This window comes from Thermobia domestica, chromosome 6 (assembly GCF_964235325.1).
Source record: "Thermobia domestica chromosome 6, izTheDome1.hap1.1, whole genome shotgun sequence".
In the NCBI taxonomy this organism is placed as follows: Eukaryota; Metazoa; Arthropoda; class Insecta; order Zygentoma; family Lepismatidae; genus Thermobia; species Thermobia domestica.
This window is the reverse complement of record NC_137459.1, coordinates 35,786,657-35,811,207: the sequence shown is the minus strand read 5'-3', so window position 1 is coordinate 35,811,207 and position 24,551 is coordinate 35,786,657. Positions and strand designations below refer to the sequence as shown.

The 24,551-nt window shown below is 38.1% G+C and overlaps 2 protein-coding genes across 3 annotated transcripts in view; one reads left to right on the top strand and one right to left on the bottom strand.

Moving 5' to 3' along the window:
• LOC145687934 (uncharacterized) overlaps nucleotides 1–24,551 on the top strand; it is a 196,919-nt gene that overhangs the window by 49,976 nt on the left and 122,392 nt on the right. The window lies entirely within an intron of this gene.
• Nucleotides 1–24,551, bottom strand: part of RYBP (ring and YY1 binding protein) — a 54,028-nt gene that overhangs the window by 17,922 nt on the left and 11,555 nt on the right. For both annotated transcript variants that reach the window (XM_081761500.1, XM_081761501.1), the window contains exons 2-3: nucleotides 9,941–10,066; nucleotides 2,749–2,901 (exon numbers count right to left, since the gene is read on the bottom strand). In XM_081761500.1, the coding sequence (XP_081617626.1) occupies nucleotides 2,749–2,901; nucleotides 9,941–10,066 (279 nt within the window). The remainder of the gene's footprint in view (nucleotides 1–2,748; nucleotides 2,902–9,940; nucleotides 10,067–24,551) is intronic.

Sequence of the window (24,551 nt, the reverse complement as noted above, 5' to 3'; positions counted from 1 at the left end):
GAAACCAAAATAATGGCGTTCCAATGGCACCTAGACCCGGAGAGCAAATATGCCAGAGAAGTACGATCCCGGGTTAGAGTGTTTTCGGGATTGTGTACCACGAATTTGTTCCATGTGGTCCAGACTGTCAATAGGGATGTCTACACAACTGTGTTAGAACGATTACGTGATTTCATTTGTTGTAAATGGACGTGTTTGAAGTAGTGCTACTACACTTGGTTCTCCGTAGTAGAATGGACAATCAACCGCCCATCTTAAAGACTGGCATATTATACCTTTAGACCGCCCTGTGTTTGCACTGATGATAGATTACTGCTCGATCTGTTGAAAAGCATTTCCTCAAACCTTATTTGTCATTAAACATGTGATCCCCGTAGCGAAACGAGATAGGCGAATTGCGAGCAAAGCCAAAGCCAGTTTCTCCCAGTTATACATGGGACGAGGATACTCCCATAGCGAGTTGGAATCTACCAACATCTGCGGTGTTGGTACCCGAGCGTTAAGCCAAGCTCAATTCCGTCTTCGTACTGAAACACCAAAATGCTGAATCCCACGGTATTACTTCAGTCCAACAGAGTTTAACTCAAATCCGGAAGCCCCTGGAGTCCCAGAGGGGGCTTACTAAATCCCACTCCTGCCTACTTCATGTCGTTTAAACTCGTGCAGAGGTCCTGCGAACACGTATCCAATGGGTACGACACTCCCGTACTTCCTCCTGGACCCAATGGTACGTGTTAAGCCACCGTTTGGGATTCAGACCAATGGATTCCGCCCCCGATAAGAGTCAACAGGGTCCCAATTCTACCTAGCTTAAATTACGGTTAAGGTATTCCACACATTACCAGAACTAATTACTGAGTTGGACCAAATTGCTTATGCAGTTCATGTTATTTTGGAGATTAAAACCTACCCTCGGTAGTGACTGGACATCTAGACAGATAAAATGAGTGTTTACCTAAACTCTTCTGGTCAGAAACGAGGATAACCTTCGTTATAAATCAGCCTTACATTTTGGCCGGTCCGTTAAATATACACTGAACTGGCAGATACTTGTAACAATGCCAGAACCCTACAGTTCCGCTTTTACGTACTAATGCAGCTTGTTTCGCGAATAGAAGCCTATCATCGTGAGAAGTGACGGCACCGGAGCGTTATAAGGCAAGCTCAGTTTCTCCTTGGAGCTGGTATAGGTCCAAGTTACCGAATCTCACCTATCTATCTATTGGTCGTTCCACAATGGCAAGGGATACAGTGTTAGACAGTGGCGGTGGTATCATGACAATGCTGCATGTCACACTTCAGGAATGGTGTTCTACTTCTTCGCCAAAAGGAACATCTCCGTAGTACGCCATACCCCTACTAGCAGATTCTTGTGCCTCTTTCCTATTCTCTACACTAAAATCCACCTTACGAGGGAAACGATTTAGACCCCATCGAAGACACTAAAAGTAACATACGGGGATTTCAATGTATTTTACAACAAGCGTTTCAGAACTGCTTCCAGTGATGGCGAGAACGTTGGAAACGGTGCGTAGATGCTGCAGAAAAATACTTTGAAGGGAAAAAGGACGAATAGATGGTCAGTCGTCCTTATAATTTATTACAGCACCAACCCAGTAAATTGAATAAACAGCCCTTGTATAAAGAAGCATACTACAAAGGTGTTTACATTTCCAATTAACGGTTTCGACTGTTTCTCACGTAAAGTGTAAAACAAGATAATCTTTCACTTTCTTTGTTTTATAACAAATATTCAAGTGATAAAAAATAACCAACATAAAAAGAATATTTAAAAAAAAAATATCTGGCATTCATGCTGAGCTGTTAATAGTGTATATTACCGAAAGTTCAATATTACAGTAGGCGCGCAAAATAGAAGGGTCTGAAATTTTACTCGAGAACAACAAACGAAGAACCCTATTGAACCACGCACACCAATTAAACCTTTAAAATAAAGAAGAAAGATAATGTTAATAGTAAAGTGACAACGAAACTGAGTATCACAAAAGGCCCAATGATAATAATAAATTAGCGAATTTTGCTAAAATTTTCTATTTAGGGAGAATAAGAGTGTAAAGGAGATACTACAATATAAGTTTGCTAATACAGAGAATCTACTTCCGGTAATACACCCAGAAAATATTCTCGGTAGAAGGATGTAACAAATTTTCTCATAAGGTTAAGAGGTTGCACGGGAGGTGTGGTTTCTAAAACACTTTGCCTGAACCAAGTCATAAATAACAGATTTATTTCTTGAAGATACAGCCAGCTTAATAGAAGCTATTCTACATTAGAAACAACTCTAACAACGAAATAAGGAGATTTTGGAGATAAGGCAATATATATATATATATATATATATATATATATATATATATATATATATACAGTTTCATCTTAGTAGTTACCTGATGGAACTGAGGAAAACAGTAAGGATGGCTGGTCGTGGGATAAGAACTCAAAACCTTTTGACTCTAAAGTGAGAATGCCACCAGTAAATCTACGCCGCACTGATTTAAAAGCCTTGTCACATTACTTTCCATTTGTTTTGAGCATCTCTAAAAGGTTTAGAACTGTGACAAGATGGGAAATGAAAACTTATAATAAGCGAGTCACGACGTTGTCTTATTGTACACTCTCACCACAACAGTGCAATGTACAAGAATTAACACTTATGAAATATAAGCTAAGCTGACAAATTATTTTCTAAAAAGAAAGCAGGAAAAAAAGTAGAAAAAGAATGCTTACGGATGCCTGCTCTTCTTCACTGACTTATTTTCAGAGAAGGAGTTCTTCTTCTCAGATTTCTCTTTGCTTCCCTCTTTTTTCGTCTTTGGAGGCGTCGGGGTGTACTGCTGCGCAACTTGCTGAGCCACAAGTTGCGGGTTAATCCTTGGTTTTCTGGAAGTAATATCATGCACTCAATTCAAAAGACACTTCAATGTACACTACGGAAAGCAAGTTCAATTAGTATTTACATCTTTATACTCAGTGAACTATCTTATATATTACAAGCATTAGAAGTATTTGCTTTCTGTTGACCAATGATTGATTGAGTGATTTTTTTTTAAAAAAACGAAATTAACAACTATTTCTACACTAATTTATTTATACACATTTTGGGCATTACAAGCGTCTACGGCCTTAAGCCCGTCACGTATGAGGGACAAAGTCTCTCAGCGAGCCCACTATCCAAGGAAGAGAGGAAGGAAGCGGCTTCGGTCTTGTAATTTAGGTATCATCCTAGTGTGAAAGAGGAAAATCCAGGAAAAACCTCACTCACGATGACTGACCTGAAAAGCCTGTACACCTTCTCGACCGTCTCTACCAGAAATCGAACGCAGGACCATTCGCACCAAAACCGAGAGCGTTAGCGACTACGCTACACGGGACCATTTTTACACTTATAATAAAACTGGCACCGTTTTTTTTTTCTTAAAAAATACAATATTAAAACTGTTTACTCGGTTATAAGAATCATTTTCTAATTATAGAGTATATAAATTAGAAGAAAATTCTCTTTACGAAATTAATTGGAAAAACTTTATAGCATATGAAATTGGGTACTAAAAATGAATTGAGGCGCTAACAAATATACAGACACACAATATTTTTTATTCTCATCCAGGATTAAAGCAAATACACATCAAAACACTATACATAACTATTAGTAGTAATTACATTTTTAAAAAAAGTTTCCTGAATATTAAATTATGCTTTTGAGACTCAGCATTTGTAAAATTGAAGTTAAAAAGATTGCAGTCCATTGTATTGTATTATATATATAGGGTGTTTCAAAACAACACCAACAACGTTTGAAAGGTGATTCCTGACACCAAGATAAGATAAAAATATAGACCAACTTGGGTGCATAAATGCTTCCTTTCGGAGGTATAGGCTGCCGAAAACATAAAAAAATTAACTTTAAAGGTCCATAGCTCCAAACCTATGAGGCCTACCGTAGTCCGAGACTTTATTATGATCTAATGTGTGCTCTATCCAAAAATACATGCTTCAGAATCCTGCAGTACTTTTGCAACAATATTTATAGAGGTAGTTGGTGAGTACCTGAAATTATATGCCCATAACCAAACTGCTTCTATAAAAATTGTTGCGTGAGTACCTTAGGATTCTGAAACATGTACTTTTGAATAGAACACATATTAGTTCCTAAGTAAAGTCTTCACCCGACTATGGTAGGTCCCATAGTTTTTGAGCTATGGACCTTTAAAGTTCATTTTTTCATGTTTTCGGCACCTTATAACTCCGAAAGGAAGCATTTGTGCACCCAAGTTGGTCTATACTTTTTGTCTTATTTTGATGTCAAGAATCACCTCCCAAATGTTGTCGGTGTTGTTTTGAAACACGCTATATATATATATATATATATATATATATATATATATATATATATATATATATATATATATAGGCGCGGATCCAAGGCCTATATAGCCCCTTCCTTGTCGCTCAAGTATACACTGAATAAAATGAGCTTCAATCCTACTTTACTGTGGATAAAGTGGTAAACTATGGTTTAGCCCCTCTCTTGATCATATCCTGGATGCGCGTCTGTATTATATATATATAAACCTTAATTATTCCATTTCCCTTTCCTGTACAGTTTTAATGTTTTATTTGTTTTAATATATCTGTAGTATTACTACTTGAAGTACCCGCTGTTCGCACGGGGAAGATATGTTTATGGAAAATCTTTGAACTTCTTCCCCTCTTAGGATACGCATATCAATGAAAGTGTAATTATAACAACCCATAAGATACTCTGATTTTGAAATATATTTTGAACTCCCCCTACCCCTTTTACCACTACTCTACTCACTCTACTTCCTTGAACAGCCACACACTTTCTCACTCCACGTGATTCCTATGATCACACAGAGTTTAGTAGTGAGAGTGTGCGTGGACTGTTCTGGGAAGTAAACTGAGTAGAGTAGTGGTTGACGCATCAGGACGATTTGCCGAAGATCCCGGGTTCGAGTCACGGTCCAGCCATTCACTTTTTCACTCTTTCTGTGTTAGCTATACTAATGTTTAAAGTTAATACATACCAATCGATAGTTTACATCGAAATGAACAAAATGAACTGCTTAGGGAGAAATTCTCATACGTTGTTTTTGAGAGAAATAAATCTTTATAGAGCTAAAGTATATGTCGTTCACTGTCAATAGTAACTGACAAGTTTTTATGCTGCTGGAATAGATAATTTATAAAGTGCATATAAAAAATGAACACTGGAAGTAGCAGATTGTAACCATTGTTGATTTGATTTGCTAGTTATCTATTAACCTGAATAGTGTTCCTTCCTATACGTATTTTGTTTTCCTTCTTGGAATTTTCAAATCCACTGCTCGGGTACTCTTCATCATGACCACAAACCTTAACTCGTTATTGTGTGTAGACTCTTCACGTTGCTCTTGTATTGTAAGAATTCTTAAAAGTGGCAGTATGGTTGCCATTATGGACGCTTACTCTGAGGGAAGAACGTAGACTGAAAGTATTTAAGAACAAAATCCTGAGACGAATATTCGGACCCAAGAGAAATGGGAATAGGGAATGGCCGAAACTTCATAATGAGGAAATACACAATTTATACAGTTTATAAAACATTGTTAGGGTCATCAAATCTAGATGGCTGAGATGGGCAGAGCATGTAGCCAGGATGGAAGAAAGTAGCAACGCTTTCAAATTTCTAACTAGAAGTCTAAACGGAAAACAACAATTAGGAAGACCTAGGCGCAGATAGGAGAGCAATATTAAGATGGATCTCACAGAAATTGGAATACAAAGTAGAAACTGGATCCAGTTGGCTAAGGACAGAAGTCAATGGAGAGCCTTTGTGAATGCGGCATTGAACCCCCGGATTCTATTGGCCATAGAGTCAGTTAGTTAGACAACATCCATCCACTCAACCAACAACTGCTTCAAATTAATATATGTACAATGTGGCCAGGCCAAGAAGGGACCATGACATTTGGGCGTGGCCGTTTGGCCGCAAAACCTTTTATCCAAATAGATTTACCTACCTACATATATTATGATGTATTTCATAACTAGAACCTGGATGTTTGAGCACTGGAAATTTCGAAAAACTTCCGCAAATAATTTTGTAAAAACTAAAAATAACATCCTGAATAATCTATTGACTATCCGGTGTCCGTACTATGCGGCTTAGTTTTAAAAGAATATTTCCTTTTAATAAAATAAAATAATACATATATATATATATATATATATGTGTGTGTGTATGTGTGTGTGTGTGTGTGTGTAATAATGACATGCAATTTGTGTAAAAAAGACGTACGTTTTTTGTTAATGTTTAGTTATTTTAAAGATGTGACTAACCATTCATACTGTACTGTGTACTTGATTTTTTGAGTCAGACATTTTTAAATTTATCTTTAAATTTGTACATATTTTCATTTTCTATAATAAATTATTAAAATGCGTGGTATAAAACATAAGAAATGTTTATTACGTACTGGCCTATATCAAGAGATTAGAAGAAACGAATACGAGCTGTTTTTGAAATAAAAATGGTGTTTTTAATGCTATGGGTGATTCACGAAGTATTTATTGAATGCTTTTTTTATTTGATCTGCCCATTAGGCCGGATAGTTGATGCTCTGTTGTATTAATAAAAAAGTTATTTCAGATTTCATAAAAACAGGCACTTATAGGCACTACCTATACATTGAAATAGGAAGAACAGGCCAAATAAAATTTACTATAAACAGTCTGTGACACCCCAAAACGAATCTTTGTGCTTTATATTATATCTAACGTAAAGAAACGATACGATTGGGCGGCAAAAGAAGAACAGCATTATTTTCAATGATGATATGGAATCTGTATGACATAGTTCTCAATGACCAGTTAAGAACGAACAACCACGCCGAAGCAGTTCATCGTGGACTGCTTTGCAACCAAACGTCTCGTGCCTAAACGTCTGCGCCCAAACGTCCTGCTCCGGGCCAAGAAATCTTCCAATTTGGTGACCATATGCAAACCCAATTTTTATAATCTTGAACGTTGTTTTGTATTTAGCTTGAAAGCAGTAATAGAACAATTTCTAATCGTTACGTTTATTTTTATTAATACAATTAGTGATGATAACCTCTCAGTTCCTTTCCAGATTACCTTTCTCAGTATTTAACAATTAATTTTTCTTGTTCTTATGTAATACGCTTCGAATACGTTTCTTTCGCTGTTAGAGATCGCCTGATGTAGAATTTTTGTGATGAGTGTTTAGTACTTTGTAAGTATTTAGTAGTTTTGTAAGAGATTAAAAGAACAAATCAGGGAGTCCCGTAAGGATAAGGAGTCGATTTCAGATTTGTCGAAACACTTACAAAACTACTAAACACAGTCAAAAAAGTGGAATTTTTACGTCCGACGACCTCTAACACTGAAAACAACGTATTCGAAGCGTGTTACATAAAGAATAAAAATCCATTGTTAAATACTGAGAAAGGTAATCTGGAGAGGAACTGCAGGTCATTATCACCCATTACATTAACGAAAATAAACGTAACGATTAGAAATTGTTTTATTATTTTTTTTTTTTCAAACTAGATACAAGGAACATTTAAAATTATAAAATCTAGGTTTACATATGATCAGCAAATTAGAAGCAATGTTGACCTGACCCATCATACATACAGTAATTTGAAGCAGTTTTCGGTCGAGTGTATGTATGTTGTCACTTTTAAGAATTCTTAGAATACAAGAGCAATATGAAGACTGCATAAAATAACGACTTGAGTTTTGTGGCCTGATGAAGAATACTCTAATAGTACATTTGAAAAATTGAAGGGAAAATAAATATATTGGAAGGTTTCATATAGTCTATTAGTAACTACCGTTGATTGATTTCTGCTAACAGTGATAACATATATTCCTGAAGTGACGTACGTAGTCCTCAAGGGTCATTCCATGTCAAATCAACACAAGGTTTCAGATCGATCCTTACAGATTACAGTGAGATTTTATATTCTGACCGCAATTATCGGTATGTGGAACAAGGGAAAAACTCAAGTTGATTGTGAACCAATTTCGAAATTATAGGCTTTAAAATCACACCTTTAATCAACGTCCTAAGTCTTTTAGATAAGTCGCAAATATCAATTGTGATTAGGATTGGGATTTAGATTTCTGGGCTTTTGGCATCTATAGCCATGTTAGCCCGTAACTAGGATTAGGATTAGGAATTAGATTTCTGGGCTTTCGGGCAACTATGGCCATGTTAACCTGTCACTAGGATTAGGATTAGGAATTAGATTTCTGGGCTTTCGAGCATCTATGGCCATGTTAGCCCGTCACTAGGATTATGAATAAGAATTAGATTTCTGGGTTTTCGGGCATCTATAGCCATGTTAGCCCGTCACTAGGATTATGATTAGGAATTAGAGTTCTGGGCTTTCGGGCATCTATAGCCATGTTAGCCCGTCACTAGGATTAGGATTAGGAATTAGATTTCTGGACTTTCGGGCATCTATGGCCATGTTAGCCCGTCACTAGGATTAGGATTAGGAATGAGATTTCTTGGCTTTTGGCATCTATAGCCATGTTGCCCGTCACGTATGAGGGATGACGTCGCTCGGAGATCACACTATCTGAGGAAAGGGAAGAAAAGAAGCGTCCTGGGAACTGTAGATTATGTACTATCCCAGTATTTGTCTGGTGTGAATGAAGAAAACCTCACTCAGAATGGCTGCCCTGAGAAGTTTTTACACTTCAACCGAGTGTCCCCACCGGGAATCGAACACAAATGCCACTCGAACATATGTCATTCATGCAATTCTTAGTAAATTTTCAGAACTGTGGGAGGCCTGTGACTTCGAAACCAGTTCACACATCAACCTGAAATATCAGGGTTTGTAATTTTCCTGTGGTACCAAAAACTGCACCGAATTGCACAGAAATTTAGCGAAGGTAAAAACAGAATTTGTTTGAAAGTTGAGTTGATTTCACGTACAAGTTCAAGAGTACTCCACATACTACTAGAGCCTGTCTATTTCAGGTGTGCCCATGGAAAATATGTGAAATATACTTTCGCCCCCCTCTGACGGAGGAAATTCTCCCTTTGTTTAGAGAAAAGAAATTAATGATCTCAGCTGTGTTGCCAATTTGTCATTAAGTCGTTTGCTCTTGACGAGTGAAGATGGTAGGCTACTTAGAACGGCTAACAAGACAGTGGACAGCAAAGTCCGTGAAATAATTCATTGTGGCAACGCTTCCGCATTCAACAATTGAAAGATCTCAGCCGCAGCAACTTGTCCCTCCTCTTTCGAGGGAGGTACGGGAAAACACACATCGACAGCAGCGCCAGAAGGAGCACAGTTGAAATAGAAAGGCTCTAATAGGGAGGAAAGGCAGATGAAGTTTACCTTGGAATATCAGTTTCCTTGTAGGAAAGAGGCGTGACATATAAAACATTTTAGAAGGATCTAACGATTATGAAAGGATGTTCTTACCAACAATTTATGATGAGGTGACCTGACAAGATAAATCACAACAGGATATGTGTGACCATGGTCATCTTCAAATATTTGAAACAAGTAACTGAAATACTAGTTCTTTTTGCTTTCACCCAAGATTAAGAAGTGAAAATATTTAGACTTGGCCTTACCGTAATAGCTTTTTTCCATTTGATCCTTCACCTCAAACCAATGAAGGATCAATATTTTTCGCAACCGGAAGACTCAATAATCGTATCTGTTAGTCTCGTCTCGCAGATACAAGCACAATGAAATTTTACGCTGGACAGTTGTTGTTGAAGGAAAGAAGGCCAACTTAAATAGGTAAATAGGCTTAAATAGGCCAATTATAAGACGGATCATTCCACGGTGACGCCTGTAGTTAATTGTCTTAAATATGAAACGTATGATTACCTCAATATATACGAATATTCAGCTCATACCTGGTAGAAGTTCCTTTTCGTACATCACACATCAGGCATTTAAATGCTTCCGCCGTGTTCCTGTAAGTACACACACTGCAGTCCCAGTAATTATCTTCCAATACTTTAGCCTGACGTTTCGTTCTCCTGAAACCAAAATAAAAAAGATAAGCTTATTTGTTAATCCAATCCAAACACATTGATAGCAGTTTAAATTAGAGTGCAACATAATGTTATACGTAAGAACCGAAAGGATAATAATAATAAACAAAAACATAAAAAAGTAAGTATTGTCAATTACTGATTCACAGATCACAGCATTTGCAGTTATCTCTAATAGCTTTCCGTCATATCCAAAGCTTAATTATCAGGATATAGGGACTGTTGAGATTTGTTGTTGTTAACCCCTCTCTATGTAGTCACTACCCAGATTTACACATTTCTCCCAGCGCTCTTTCACTTTACGAATACCGAAGTTCGCACAAAGTGCTTCAAACCAGTCTTCCATTTCATGAATAACGTCATTTGTGTTGTCAAAATGGCGACCACGCAACGGTTTCTTCATTTGGGGAAATAAGAGAAGTCACTGGGTGCGAGGTCGGGAGAATAAGGCGGATGCTGCAATACCTGGAAGCCACACACCCTTGCTTTGTCGACAGCAACTTGAGATGAACGAGCTGGTGCTTCGGAAAAGGTTAGCAAACGAGGAAGCCAGTGTGCAGATACTTTAGACATCTGAAGTTTGTCGTGGATAATTTTCCACACACTACCATAACTGAGACCAGCCACATTCATAATCGTTTGGATTGTTACACGTTTGTCTTCGAGGATCAAACGCTACACTTTCTTTACAGTGGCCGCATCTTCTGTCAGGGATGATGTTCCAGGTCTTGGGTCGTCTGTGACGGACATATAACTAGTTTGGAATTTCTTTTTCCGCTTTACAATGGTGTCATAAGATGGAAAATCATCGCCATACACAGCCTTCATCTCGTCCTGAATCTGTCTGGCATTATAACCCTTAAAATGCAAGAACTTTATCATACTGCGAGCCTCAATCTTATTCATTTTGCACTTTGGTCACGTTTGGCACACCATGTAATATATATATATATATATATATATATATATATATATATATATATATATATATATATATATATATAGGAGCAAATTTCCTTAACATTACGCACATAAGGACCAAATATAACACTGACAAAATTTCATCATCATAACTTCCTGGTGATAATTAAAACTTTACGATACCTCCTCGTAGAACTTGCTACAAAATATCAACTAATTAGTCAGAGCACTGATGAATATTTTAGAGCCCCTACATCAATCTCACTGAATTACACATTCATATTCACTGGAATAATGTTACCTCGTCTTCTCAGCTTCTTACTATGCTTGCACTAATATCATACTCGAATGAGCTGAAGTCATAACCCCCAAGAATTAGAAAGGGATTCAAAACCTGAACATATACCGAGAGCTTTATTAACTTGAGATTTTGAAATGTCTATAGAGAAATACTACCATATGATATCAAATAATTATTGATAGGAAAATGGCAGGGAGAGGAGGTATGGAAGTGACGACAAGTACATAACGAGCTGGTGAATATGATGGTGGCAGAAAAATTGGATTGGAAAGTGTTAATTAAAACACAGCAACTTAAACTTATTAACTATATTGTAACCGAAGAATTCTTGTCATTTTGAAGTTTTAATAAATTATCTTTAAAAAAAACAGCAAAATAATTATACAGTCAAAAGCACGTGAAAACATTAAAAACTAGCATTTCGTAATGACTTGAGTTGAGATGATTTTGAATTTAACGTCCCTTTCAGCAGTGAGGCTATATGAGGCGGGACCTACTGATTAAAGTGGAATCCGAACCACAAGAGCTCCCGCCGATAATCGAACCCGGCTCTTCCACGCCAAAGGCGCGTACGCTAACCGCTTAGTAGCATTTCGTAATATCGTTGGTCATATATAGTTATCGTTTCAATTAATGCATGGGGGAGGGGATGGTGATCTATGCATTAATCGAAATCATGAACTATTAGACGAAGAGTGGTATCTAAAAAACCTACAACATTTAGAAATAAAGGAAGAACGGTAATTCTGTAGAAGGAAAGCAGTTAAATATGAAGTAACTCGTTACCTATTCCAGATAACAATTATCTGGAATAGGTGACGAGGTTTTACGGATAAACTGCCGCAAATGGCGACCCCAGATAAGACTCACATCAACCTTTTTTCAACGTTGTATTGCTGCTTATCTGTTCTTACTTTCATATACCTTACCTACAATTACCCCTGTTACATTCCAAGCCTTCACTATTTACTGATAATCACAAATATTCCTTAGTTTCATATTTTCTTTGCTCTTTCCTACATCCGTATGCATCTGTGTAGTATTACTGCGCAAAATTAGTGTCTTCGAACTGTTAAGTGTTGCAAACTATGCACTACTCAGAAATTACTAGGACAATGTATTCTCCCCTTCTGACTACGATGGAGGATACAGCTTCGAAACTGCTATATCGTGATTGATATCAACCTTCCTTATTTATTCGAAAACGTTATCCACAGTCACTTATCTTCCTTCCAAAAATGTACCCTTCACTGCTGAGACTCTTTGTCGACACTTCTTCCCACGCGTTTTTCAGTTGCAATTTAATGTATGATGACGACCCTCTTCTGTTTATATCCCCCTCTTTACCACATTTTCTGCAATTTTTCTACAATTTATCACTCCATGCCTTTTTAGAAACCTTAACCCACGCAGTACCTAGGTATTTTTTTGTAACGCAGACTACCAAGAGGGGCAGTATTTTGTGCCACCTGTTAAGATTAAATATATCTTGCAAAAGAAACACATTAGAAACTCACTCAAAAATCTACAGGGACCAAAGTTAGCAGTACACAGAATAAGACTAACAGCTATTTATTATGCTGCCATCTAGGAGTGACATTTCTAAACGTCAAGTCACATCTCCTACCAACCTTGTGTACACCAACTTTAAACAGAAAATTTTATGATACACACTAACGTTCAATTTGAACAAATGTAAGGTATACGCTTTAGCTAAACATGTTGAGCAATAGCATATTTTCTTACAATTTTAAAGAAACGATTAAACAAGTAATTACAAAAAATATACTGAGATGGGCACAAAGTAACCCCCCGCCACCCGTTGGTAGTCCGAGGGTTAATTGCCTCCTCCACTTCCGTAGTTTTGTGCGTAAAATGTCGAATTTAAACAGAGCATCCTGCACAACTAGGCATTTGTCTTTTTATTTTCTCGCCCGTTTGCACTTCTATTCCTCTTCTTCCAATGTTTCCAACCAGCACTATAAACAATGCCTATAGTATCACGCAAATAATTTTTTTTAAGAAGCGTTTAGGGGTGGAGCCCCTATCAAAGAAACGTCCTTAGCACATTAACAGTTACAGAACGCAAAAGGAAATACTTCTTTCATGTGTGCTATACATTCAATTTGGCATACCTTCATTCCTGAACAATGAATTTCTTTCAGCATAACATGTACTCTTATTGCCTTAGAAACTGTTTCTTAAAGGAGCAGTTCCATTTATAGGAGGAAGGAATTGACTTGGTAGAACTACGGTGCATTAAAGACGAATCAACTTTGTCGCCACTAAAAAGCACGAATGCTATCTAACTGGGTCAGGGCAGGAGCGCAGCAGAAGACCCGAACGGCAGCAAGGAGGTGCGTCCGCAGGAAGCAGGCGTGTCAGCGACGGTCGGTATGCGAGGGTATTGAAAAGAAGTGGGGTTTGGCAATGATACGACTGTCAATAGCATTTGTCATGGTTTCATACTAGTAACGCTGCACTTGTAAACATAATACTGGTTTTGTACACTGTGCAGAAATACACTGCTGGTGTAAAATAGCATCTAATAGATTCATCTTTCATATGTACTCACTTACTTTATTCTTCATAAAATACTTATAATGATTTTGCACTATTAACCCTACACTTGTAAACGTAAAAGATAGCCGTATTGCTTTGTATTTAATTCTCTCGCATTAAGATTTTTCCTCATAAATATATCTTTTCATGCAGAGTACTGAATTTCATATGTAAATTTTCCAAAATGTGGTGTACCAAAATTTTACCAGGACGTGAAGTACTACGTGGTACAGAACACATTTTCCATTTTGTACTTCTACCTTAATATACATTTAATGTGTAATATCCCGATATATTTTGATTACTTCTTCAATCCTATTGTAAAATCAAAATGAACAAACTCCATGGCTCTGGATAAGTAGAGTAACAAATAAAACACAGTTCTGACCAGAACAGAATGAAATATATTAAAAACTATACTTACAACGTGTTACAGTTTCAAGGATCTAACGTTCTCTTCATCAGACACAAACACTCTACACTTGTTTGTGTCTGATGAAGAGGGCGTTAGGTCCTTGAAACTGTAACACATTGTAAGTATAGTTTTTAATATATTTCATTCTGTTCTGGTCAGAACTGTGTTTTATTTGTAAAATCAAATAAACAAACAAATAAAAAAACATCTTCCGTGGATTTTTACAAATTTATGCCTCTTATAGCATGGAATACCGCCCAAAATTCTGCCCCAAATCACTAAATTTCTCTCACATTAAACTCCCCTCTTACTAGTTTTCGCTCTACATTTATGTAGTTCCCTCCATTACAGCAGCATACACATAAGAAGTTAGTTAATAACACAGGGGTTTGAAACACTGTCAGAGGGTGCTCTACTGTCTTCTCGCCTCATATTGCATCAATCCGCGAACACATAGAGTCCATAATTTTACTAACGTTTTGTCCCTTGTTAATCACCCTACAGGGATGACCTTTCTAACCTTTGTTACTCTCGTTCTCATATTTCCTCTCTGATTCTGTTCCTGTCTCCGTATTTTTTTTTTTTTTTTTTTTTTTAATTTTTATTTCGGGGCCGCCATTCTCGGCACTTAACCCGTTCTTACATATTTAACTGCTTTCCTACTACAGAATTGTTGTTCTTTCTTCCTTTCTGAAAAGAGATTTTTCCAGATAAAAATCCCCCATTAAATCATTGACGAAATAAACTAATTATTTTATGAATACTCAATGACTTTGTATTTTCCATATGTACACTCATATCCAAAATACTTGTCGCATATCTATAACAAGTGTTGTTGTGCGAATATAATTGGATAATGATATCGCAGGGTATTTTTAATACTCTTACTATGTGTATAATCGGCAGAGACATGTATGTGGTAAATTTCATGTCAAAAGAGCTGTAAATAACAACAATATAATGGAAAAAAAAAAAACTTTTCTTGTCCATTTAGCAACATTTTGCTGTATTCATTCTAATTTCGTAATTATAATTTCTTTTCTATGAAATTTACCACAAATAAACATTTCCCGATTATACACATAGTAACAGTATTAAAAGTACCCTGTGATATCATTATCCAATTATATTCACACAAGACTTGTTATAGATATGCAACAATCATTTTGGACATGCGTGTACATAGACCAATAATATAATGGAAACATACTGTTTCTAACTTTTTTTAAATGCAACTCAGAATACAATCATGTAGCTCAAATTTTTTATACTCCTAGAGGCGGTACGTGAGGGAAGTCACATTGGCAAAAAATAAATGTGATTTCAGTTTAGCATCCCTTTCAGCAGCAAGGCTATATGTGACGTGGACCTATAGTTTAACGTGGAATCCGACCCACATGAACTCCCGCCGGGAATCGAACCCGGATCTCCAATGTCAAAGACGTGTACGCTAACCATTTAGCCATAAGGGAATTCTAGTAAAAAATAAAGTTTTATCGTGTGAAATAAGGAAAAGTTAAGTTACTTAATGCATTGATTTTTGTATAGTTTAACCCTTATCGAGGATCATCTTTTGTCAGCTGCGTGAGAGCAATTAAAGCTAAGCTAGTAGTAAGATTAGTGATTACAAATAAGCAGAGTTTCAATAACAATAACTCAGAAACACGTTCCGTGTTTGTGATCGTATTTTGATGCAATAATAATAATAATAATAATAATAATAATAATAATAATAATAATAATAATAATAATAATAATAATAATAATAATAATAATAAATGCTACACGGGACTGGATTGATGAAGTATTGTACAGGGTGAGCCAAAAGTCAATCACATCCTTTAATTTTTGAAACGGCGTAAGGAAAGATGATGAAACTTTGGATGTTGGTTAATTGGGGTGATGGCGCACCGGACGGTGTCATTTGGCATCACAGCGGCCATTTTGAAATCAGGTCCAATATTTGAAATGGGAAGGGGGCATGTGACACATGATTTTCGGCTAGAATTTCACCAAAAATACGAATCTGAAATTACTTTTTACCTAAATTTATTCAGTAATGAAATTTTCTGAAGGAAACATTGCATGTGGGATCCTACAAGATATGATCTATGTGTTTCCTGTTGTGTGCTACACATAATGCAAGTCGTTTTCTCCAGTCCTGATGGACACATAATAACACTTCCGGCGTCATAGAGTCACAAGCGTGCCTGATTCGTTGTTCGAGGTGTCGGAGATCAGTGATTATTTCTTGATAAGTGCTTTGAAATGGCTAAACAGATAAAAATCTGAGAGTGGCATGTCGGGCAAACGGGGTGGCCACTCAATTGGCCCTCGATGACCAATCCAACGGCCCAGCAGCTGTGCAAACAACCATCCCCTGACACATAATGCGTAGTGAAGTGGCGCACCATCTTGAAAAACGGCAGGAAGTCATCTTCTGGGTTCAGCAGTGATGGGAACACCTATTCCCGCAGTAAAACAAGATATCTGTCCCATGGATGAAGAAAGGCCCGATGATACGAGTGTTTCATATTCCACACCATACTTTCACCTTTTCTGCACCGATTCCTCTCGACGCATCTGTCCATGCTGGGTTTGTATCTGACCAATAACTGTGATTCTATTTATTGACCTCACCGTTCACATTGAACATATCCACATTACTAAACAACACATTAAGAGGAAACGTGGGATCCACGTTACACTTCGTCACAGCACATTCTGCAAGTTGCATTTTCCTATCTGGGTCATCCTTGGTTAGATATTAGTGCAGTTGTAGTTTGTATGGATGCCAATTGTTTGTGTGCAACACACGGAGTATCTGACTAACACCTGAAACAGAAGGTGAACGTCTGGTACTGCGTTTCGAGCTTTTCACCAAGGGTTCTACAACTACCGTCGCTGTTGCCTAATTCGTTGCAGTCCTCGGGCATTCAGTGCGTTGTTTGTTCATGTACAGATCCAGAAACTTGTAATTTCCGCAAAATACGCAACACTGTGTTATGTGCGATGTTGTTCCTCTCTGGATGCCAGGCACTGAAGTCATCAGCGATGGCTCTGGCACTGCGTTCCCATTGAGGAGAACAATTCCAATCCTTTCCAGGCGGATGAATACCATGTTACATTACCTAAAAAGACAAATCAAAAGCCATTACATGATGGAATATGATACGTTTACTTCACAAAATTTCATTACTGATATAATTTAGGTGAAAAATAACTTCAGATTCGTATTCTAGCCTAAAATCATGTGTTGCATACCCTCGTCCATTTGAATATTGGACCTAAATTCAAAATGGCTGGTTTCAAGACGGCCGCCATGACGCCGAACAGCACACTCTCGTGTGCCTCCCACTCCAATTACCCACATCGGAAGTTTCGTCATCTTTCCTCAAGCCGTTTCAAAAATAAAAAGGTGCTGTTGGACTTTTACCTCACTCTGTACTATTGTCGGCTGATTAACTGGCTTAAGTAGAATTTAACAACTATAAAGGTAACCAAGAAAGTTCTTTCGCTTCTTGTGGAGGTCTGTGTTCAACTGTTCCTCACACCGTGAGTAGAATCGAATGGAGATAAGGCGAAGGTCAGGTGTTGGTGTGGATATATCGAAGCAGTTACACCGTGAACTTGCGTAAGGACAGAGTGAATATGGGACCTCCACAGAGCGTCATAAGGGCGTGTATGCTGTACGAGTTCAAACTTGGGTCAAACGCCGCTGCAGCGGGACGGAAGATATGCCAGGTCTTTGGAAAGGTGTCGTGACTATGCGGACTGTGCAGTGGTGGTTTAACATGTTGAAGGACGGTAACACTCGAAGATACACTACGTTCCGGAAGAACAACACATGCGCTAAATGAAGATCTTCAGGCAGCAATTGAGGCAGACAGTGGCCAGACATGTGAGAAACTAGGACTACAGTTCAGTGTGAACGAAGAAACCATTCGGCAGAACCTCCATCAACTTTCGATGGGTCCCACGTGATTTGACTCCGGGCCAGAAGGCAACGCGAGCAGACACCCGTGTTTCTTTGCTGTCTTGTCTGGGGAAGGAGTCACTTCTGGACAGGATGTTGAAATGTAATGAGAAGTGGATCCTGTACGAAGCTCCACGGCATCGTCATCATTGGTTAGCATCCAATGAACTGGTTGCAAAACATCCGAAACCAGCACTGCACAAGAAGAAGGTCCTCCTGTGTATTTGGTGGACTTCTCGCGGCATCGTGCATCGGGAACTGCTACCAGCTGGTCAGAGCATCGATGCAATTGTGTACTGTCAGCAGTTGAGCCGCATTTAAGAAAATCGAAACTCAAAAATCAAAACTTCTGAATCGCAAAGGGGTTCTCCTGTTACAGGACAATGCTAAGTTCCATGTGGCCCAGGACACCATTCTACGCCTTTGATGGGAAACACTATTGCATCTGCCGTACTCCCCGGACATTGCACCATTCGATTATCACCTGTTCCATTCCTTGGACAATCACCTTAGAGAACGTCAGTTCAAATCCCTAGTAGAGGTGCAAAATGAACTTAATACACTCTTCGCTTCACGACCCACCAAGTTCTACCGCGATGGAATCCATGGCCTTCCAGAACGTTGGCAAAAGGTCATTGATGTTCGAAGGTGGTGGATGAAAAAGCGATAGAACTTTCTTGGTTACTTTCATATTTCAGCACCGCGTAGTACCCCTACTATGAATCAGTCCCGGAATCATGCATAAAGATATCACGTGAATTAGCTACATGGCCATGGGACGCCTATCACTATTGTCGTCAATTATAAATGTGTCGGAAAATTTAAGGAAAATCTAGTTGATCTAAAAGAAAACTTACAACAAAATATCACCGCATCAGGATAGGCAAATTAAATAAAATTTTAGTTGTTAGTGATAAAGGAACTGATATTGTTTTGAGTTCTGATTCCGGGTCCTCAATAAATGTGCTTCCGTACGGGAATCAAAATTCACTTCAACCTATCGGTTCTGTTCACGAAAATCAAAAAATTACAGTCACATTGAATTATGTTTTTGAAAGAGTTTCATCATCACCGTTAGTTGAAGTTCGTCCAAAGTAGCAGATGTTGAGCAACTGGGAAATTGTAATTCGACAGAACTACGTGCAACAACGAAACATTAATTTTGTTATAATATAGGTTCCGATAACAAATCAAATAACGTTTTCCCTGAGTTGCTGCTTTGTGAAAATCGGTTTTAGAACCGAAATCCATTCGAACCACCTATCAATTCCGTAAAGAAATTTTCGAGGCCACGAACGCGAAATAGAGCAGCACCGAGATTCGCATTATAAGACTGGGTAAGAGCAGTTAAAGCTACGCTAGTAGTGAAATATGATATTACGAATAAGAACAGTTTCAATAACAACCAGTCATAAACACGTTGCCAGTCTGCAATTACATTTTGATCCAATAATAATATTAGATTCCTTATTTGGTTGGTTTGGGTAATGAGAAGTCAGAGAAAGAGGGAGAGAAACATGTTTCGAAATGAAATCTTTTAATTTAACGTCCCACGATTATGTCTTTTAGGCTAAAGAAGAGGGATGATTAAGGCAAATGAATGATAATGGAAGAATTAGTGGAATGATCAGGTAGGAGGAAACGAGAGTGGAAGTATAAGATGAGACCCACCTTACAATACCAACACCTCAAATCGAAACGTGTTTCCTGGGAGGGGGAATGATGGCTCAGTGGTATAGTGCTTATCTCTGTTGCGTGGGGTCCCTGGTTCGATCCTCACCAAGTTAGTTTGTGGTGGACAACATTGTGTCCGTGGGTTTTCTCGGGGTTTCCTTTTACTTTCTCATTCTACCAATTCTTCCATCATCATTCAATTATTTTAATGTTCGTCTCCCTTGGCCTAAAGGACATATTCGTGAGACGTTAAACTAAAGATATTTTTGTCCACTACTGTTTAAAGAAAAATCTGAGCAATCTCTTAGATTTTTATTTGGTTTGGTTGGAAAAATGAAATGAAATCTTGAAGTTTTACTTCCCACGGTTATGCCAGCTAGGCGAAAGAAGATGATGAAGAGGAATGAAATTGTGGAATGAAGAAAGTGGGAGGAAACGGGAGAACCTTGAGAAAACCCACGCACACGGTGTTTGTCCACCACTAAGTTCACTTGGCGTGAACAAAGAACCCCATGCACGAGAAGTGAACGCTCATCACTAAGCCACTGCGGCCCTTGGTTTGGTTGGAGTTTATCATCTCTTTCCAGTACAGAAGCTGTACGAGGCGTGGACCTACAATTTAAAGTGGAATCCGAACCACCGTAATGCGTTGAAACTCCAAAGCTCTCACGAGAACCCAAACAGGGACCCCGTGCAGAAAAGGACCACACACTTGCCGCTAGATTGCCAGTGAGAGCTACGTAAGACTATAGCGTCTTCCTGTTTACTTTTCTCTTTATGTGAATTTTGATTCCACTGAAGTGGAAACGGGCAATATCAGATGAAATTTACATATATATTTATAATAAACATAATTTTCGTCAATTAGTAAATTTTATAAAATTGTAGCATTTCGGGCTAACTTCAGTCGGCTAGCCAACAAATTCCGGCCCGTACAAACCTCTACGCTACTAGGACATTGGAAAGCAGAAATTCTTTCCCACCGCTAAATTTTAAACTACCAATGACTCGAGAATAAATGGATATATTCGGAGCTAAGGCCTTCTTGTCAAAGATCAAATACAATTTAGCGTATGTTGACAAAAACTAGACTGAAATTGATTAAACGTTTTCCGACATTCTAGAGAAAAGAAATTCAGGAAGAAAGCAGTTTTGCTTTCGACTCTACACCATAGGATGACATGATTGCAACTCCTGCAAGATGTCCCTGGTTCGAATTCATTGTAAGTTTGTGGTAGATATAATCATGCAGGCGTTTTTTTCGGGGTGTTCCTTTCCGTCGGAGTCTTATTTGACCAAACAATAATCATTCAATTTCATGTATTAATTCGTTTCCCTTAGCATAAAGGGATAATCGTTGGACGTTAAACTAAATATTTCATTTAACTATACCTGAAACTCAACAGCAAGGATTTTGAATCCGCCAAACAGTGCAGGCCACATTCACAACTTCAACAATGTTCATGGGTCAATAAGCTATACTGCGGTATTTTGAACTGTAAGATGTAGCCATCTATTTTGTCATATAATCGGATATTTACGTTAAGAAGCTCCCTATTTTTCCAAAAGGACAAGAAATGCGACAAAGAGCCGTGTTGACTACTTCTGGCCCGCGAGCCACATGTTGACGACTCCTCCTTTACAGTACGTAGCTGGGAATTAAAGTAGGCTCTATATATTAGTAGTGAGATAAATATGAATGAAATGAATTTTTTAGTTTAACGTCCCACGATTATGCCCTTTTGTTTAAAGGAGACGAAGATTAAAGCAAGTAAATAATTATGAAATAATTGGTGGGATGGAAATGTGGGAGGAAATTGGAGAATGACGGGAAAACCCACGGACACGAAGTCCTAAACAAATTCGTGTGGCCGGAGATCGGAAAATGAAATCTTTAAGCTTTACGTCCCACGGTTATGCCGGTTAGGCTAAAGGAGACGGCGATGATGAGTGATGAATGAAATGGTGGAATAAAGAAAGTGGGAGGAAACGGGAGAAACCCCAGAAAACCCACGCATACGGTGTTTGTCCACCACAAAGTTCACTTGGCGTGGGCTGGGATCGAACCCAGGACCCCAAGCACCAGAGATGAACGCTCTACCACTAAGCCACAGCAGCCCCGGCCGGAGATCGGGTCAGGGACCTCTTGTACCAGAAGTGAAGTTCTACCACTAAGCCACCATGCACCACACTTTGCCTTCGTATATGCGTATGTGTACGTGTTGACCTCATAATATTGAATCTGAACCGAAAACCCGCGCCTTTGGCGTGGGAAGCCAGGGTTCGATTCCCGGCGGAAGCTCATGTGGTTCGGATTCCACGTTAATACGTAGATCCAAGTTTCATATAGCCTCGCTGCTGAAAGGGATATAAAACTCAAAATCAACTCAATTCAACTGAACCAAAACCACTTCATGATCTACCTAAACTACGCCGTTACCTCAACAGAAGTATATAGTCACCTACAAAACTATATAGATAACTATGTAAAATTAATATATTTTTTTTTCTTTGTCCAGACTGCATTTTTCTTTCATTGTGCTTGGTGGCTAATGCAAGAATGTCATCCACTCATTATCACAACATTTAATAAAAATTACGTGGGTAGAGACATGATATTCACGTATATTTCAGTTCTGATTGACACCTCATCATATTCTGCAACCTCATTCCCAATGCAATATTCCAGTGCGTCGCATTCTGCCGCCTCCATAAAAGTTTAAACATCTGCTCCAATGCTGGGAACTGCCTTGACCAAAGTTCAAGGTGAATCATTTAATGACCACATAACCAGTGTTGCTCGCTTCCTTCAATCGTCATAAACGTTAGCGGCTCACATATAAGCACGTAGCCAAGATCGTACGCAAGCATAGCCAAGTACATCAACAACACCGTAAACAAACATATTAAAAATTAAAAGGATAGTCCAATAAACGAAACAAAGTATATATAATGAAGAATTAAATGTACGACGGATAATAACAAATATTCTCGCTCCGATTTCTTAGGTTACATCACGTTATGCTTTAGTTCATGGAAATATTTACTTATGATACATGAAAAAATTGCCTCCCCTGGGTGTTTGCTTTTTCTTCAGAAAATCGCTCCCACGTGTCTTTTTAATGATAATTTGTATGTTGCAGAGTGTTAATGTAATATTTAGTGCCATGATATAATATTTTACGTATTTTCAAGAAAATCGTTTTAAATATATATATATATATATATATATATATTTGGTCTAGGAATTAATTCGTGCGGTTTTTAATAAAAATTGAAGCTTTATTTCAAAAACAAAGTAAATGAATACGTTAACAAAAATATTGTCCATCGCTAGCCACTACTTTCTCCCATCTTTCAGGCAATTTACTGATTCCGTGTCGAAAGAATTCCTCATCTTTTGACGCAATCTAATCAAACATCCATTTTTCGATATTTTCTGAAGAAGTGAACCGCTGTCCAATCAAATCGTTATTCATGCAATCGATCAAGTAGTAGTCAGACGGAGCAGTGTCTGGTGAATATCGCGGGTGGAGTAACACTTTCCATCCGACATTTTCCAAATAGGTTTTGACCGGTTTTGCGACATGTGGTCGAGCGTTATCATCTTGATAAATAAGTTTATTATGCCTGTTATTCCATTCTGGTCGTTTTCAGGCCAGAGCTTGCTTCAAACGCATTAATTGTTGTCGATAGCGGTGTCCATTAATAGTTTCACCAAGTTTCAGAAGTTCATAGTACACCACACGTTTCAAATCCCACCATATATACAGCATAACCTTTGCACAATGAATATCTCGTTTCGGTTGTGAAGGACCTGGTTCACCTTACTTCACCCAGGCCTTTTTTCGTTTAGGATTCTCGTAATGAATCCACTTCTCATCACCAGTTACAATTCGATGCAAAAATCCCTTCCTTTTCTGTCTTTGAAGCAGCAATTCGCAAACGGTTTTTCTTCTTTCAACGTCTTTCTTTTCAATTCATGTGAAACCCAATAAGACATCTTTTGAATCATTCCTATGGCTTTGAGACGTTTGGAAACTGTTGTTTGCTAAACTCCAAATGCATCTGCAAGTTCGTCCTGCGTTTGACACGAATCCTGATCAAGCAATGCTCTCAATTCTTCATCTTCAAATTCTTTTGGCTGTCCAAATTGCTTTTGGTCTTCCAAGCTGAAATCACCGCCTTTAAACCGTGCAAACCACTTCTGACACGTTCGCTCAGCTAGAGCATGGTCACCAAACACTTCCACTAAAATATGATGACTTGCGGTAGCACTTTTCTTCATGTTAAAGCAATGAAGAATAACTCCCCGCAAAAACACTTTATCAGGCACAAAATGCGCCATTTTCAGTTGAAGAAAAAATGTTGTTGTTTCCGCTTCAAGCAACTGACATATACTAAACAAGATGCTCAATGACAGTAGTTTTCAACGCATGTTTGGATCAACGAAACTATGGGACAATAAGCTAGTTACGCCATCTTTTGTAAAACCGCACGAATTAATTCCTAGACCAAATATATAACTCAGTCGTCCCAAGTGTAGGTCCAAGAACATTGCCAGAATGCACTTTATAAGAATTAATTTTTCTTATTAACTCCTACAGGCATTATACTAATT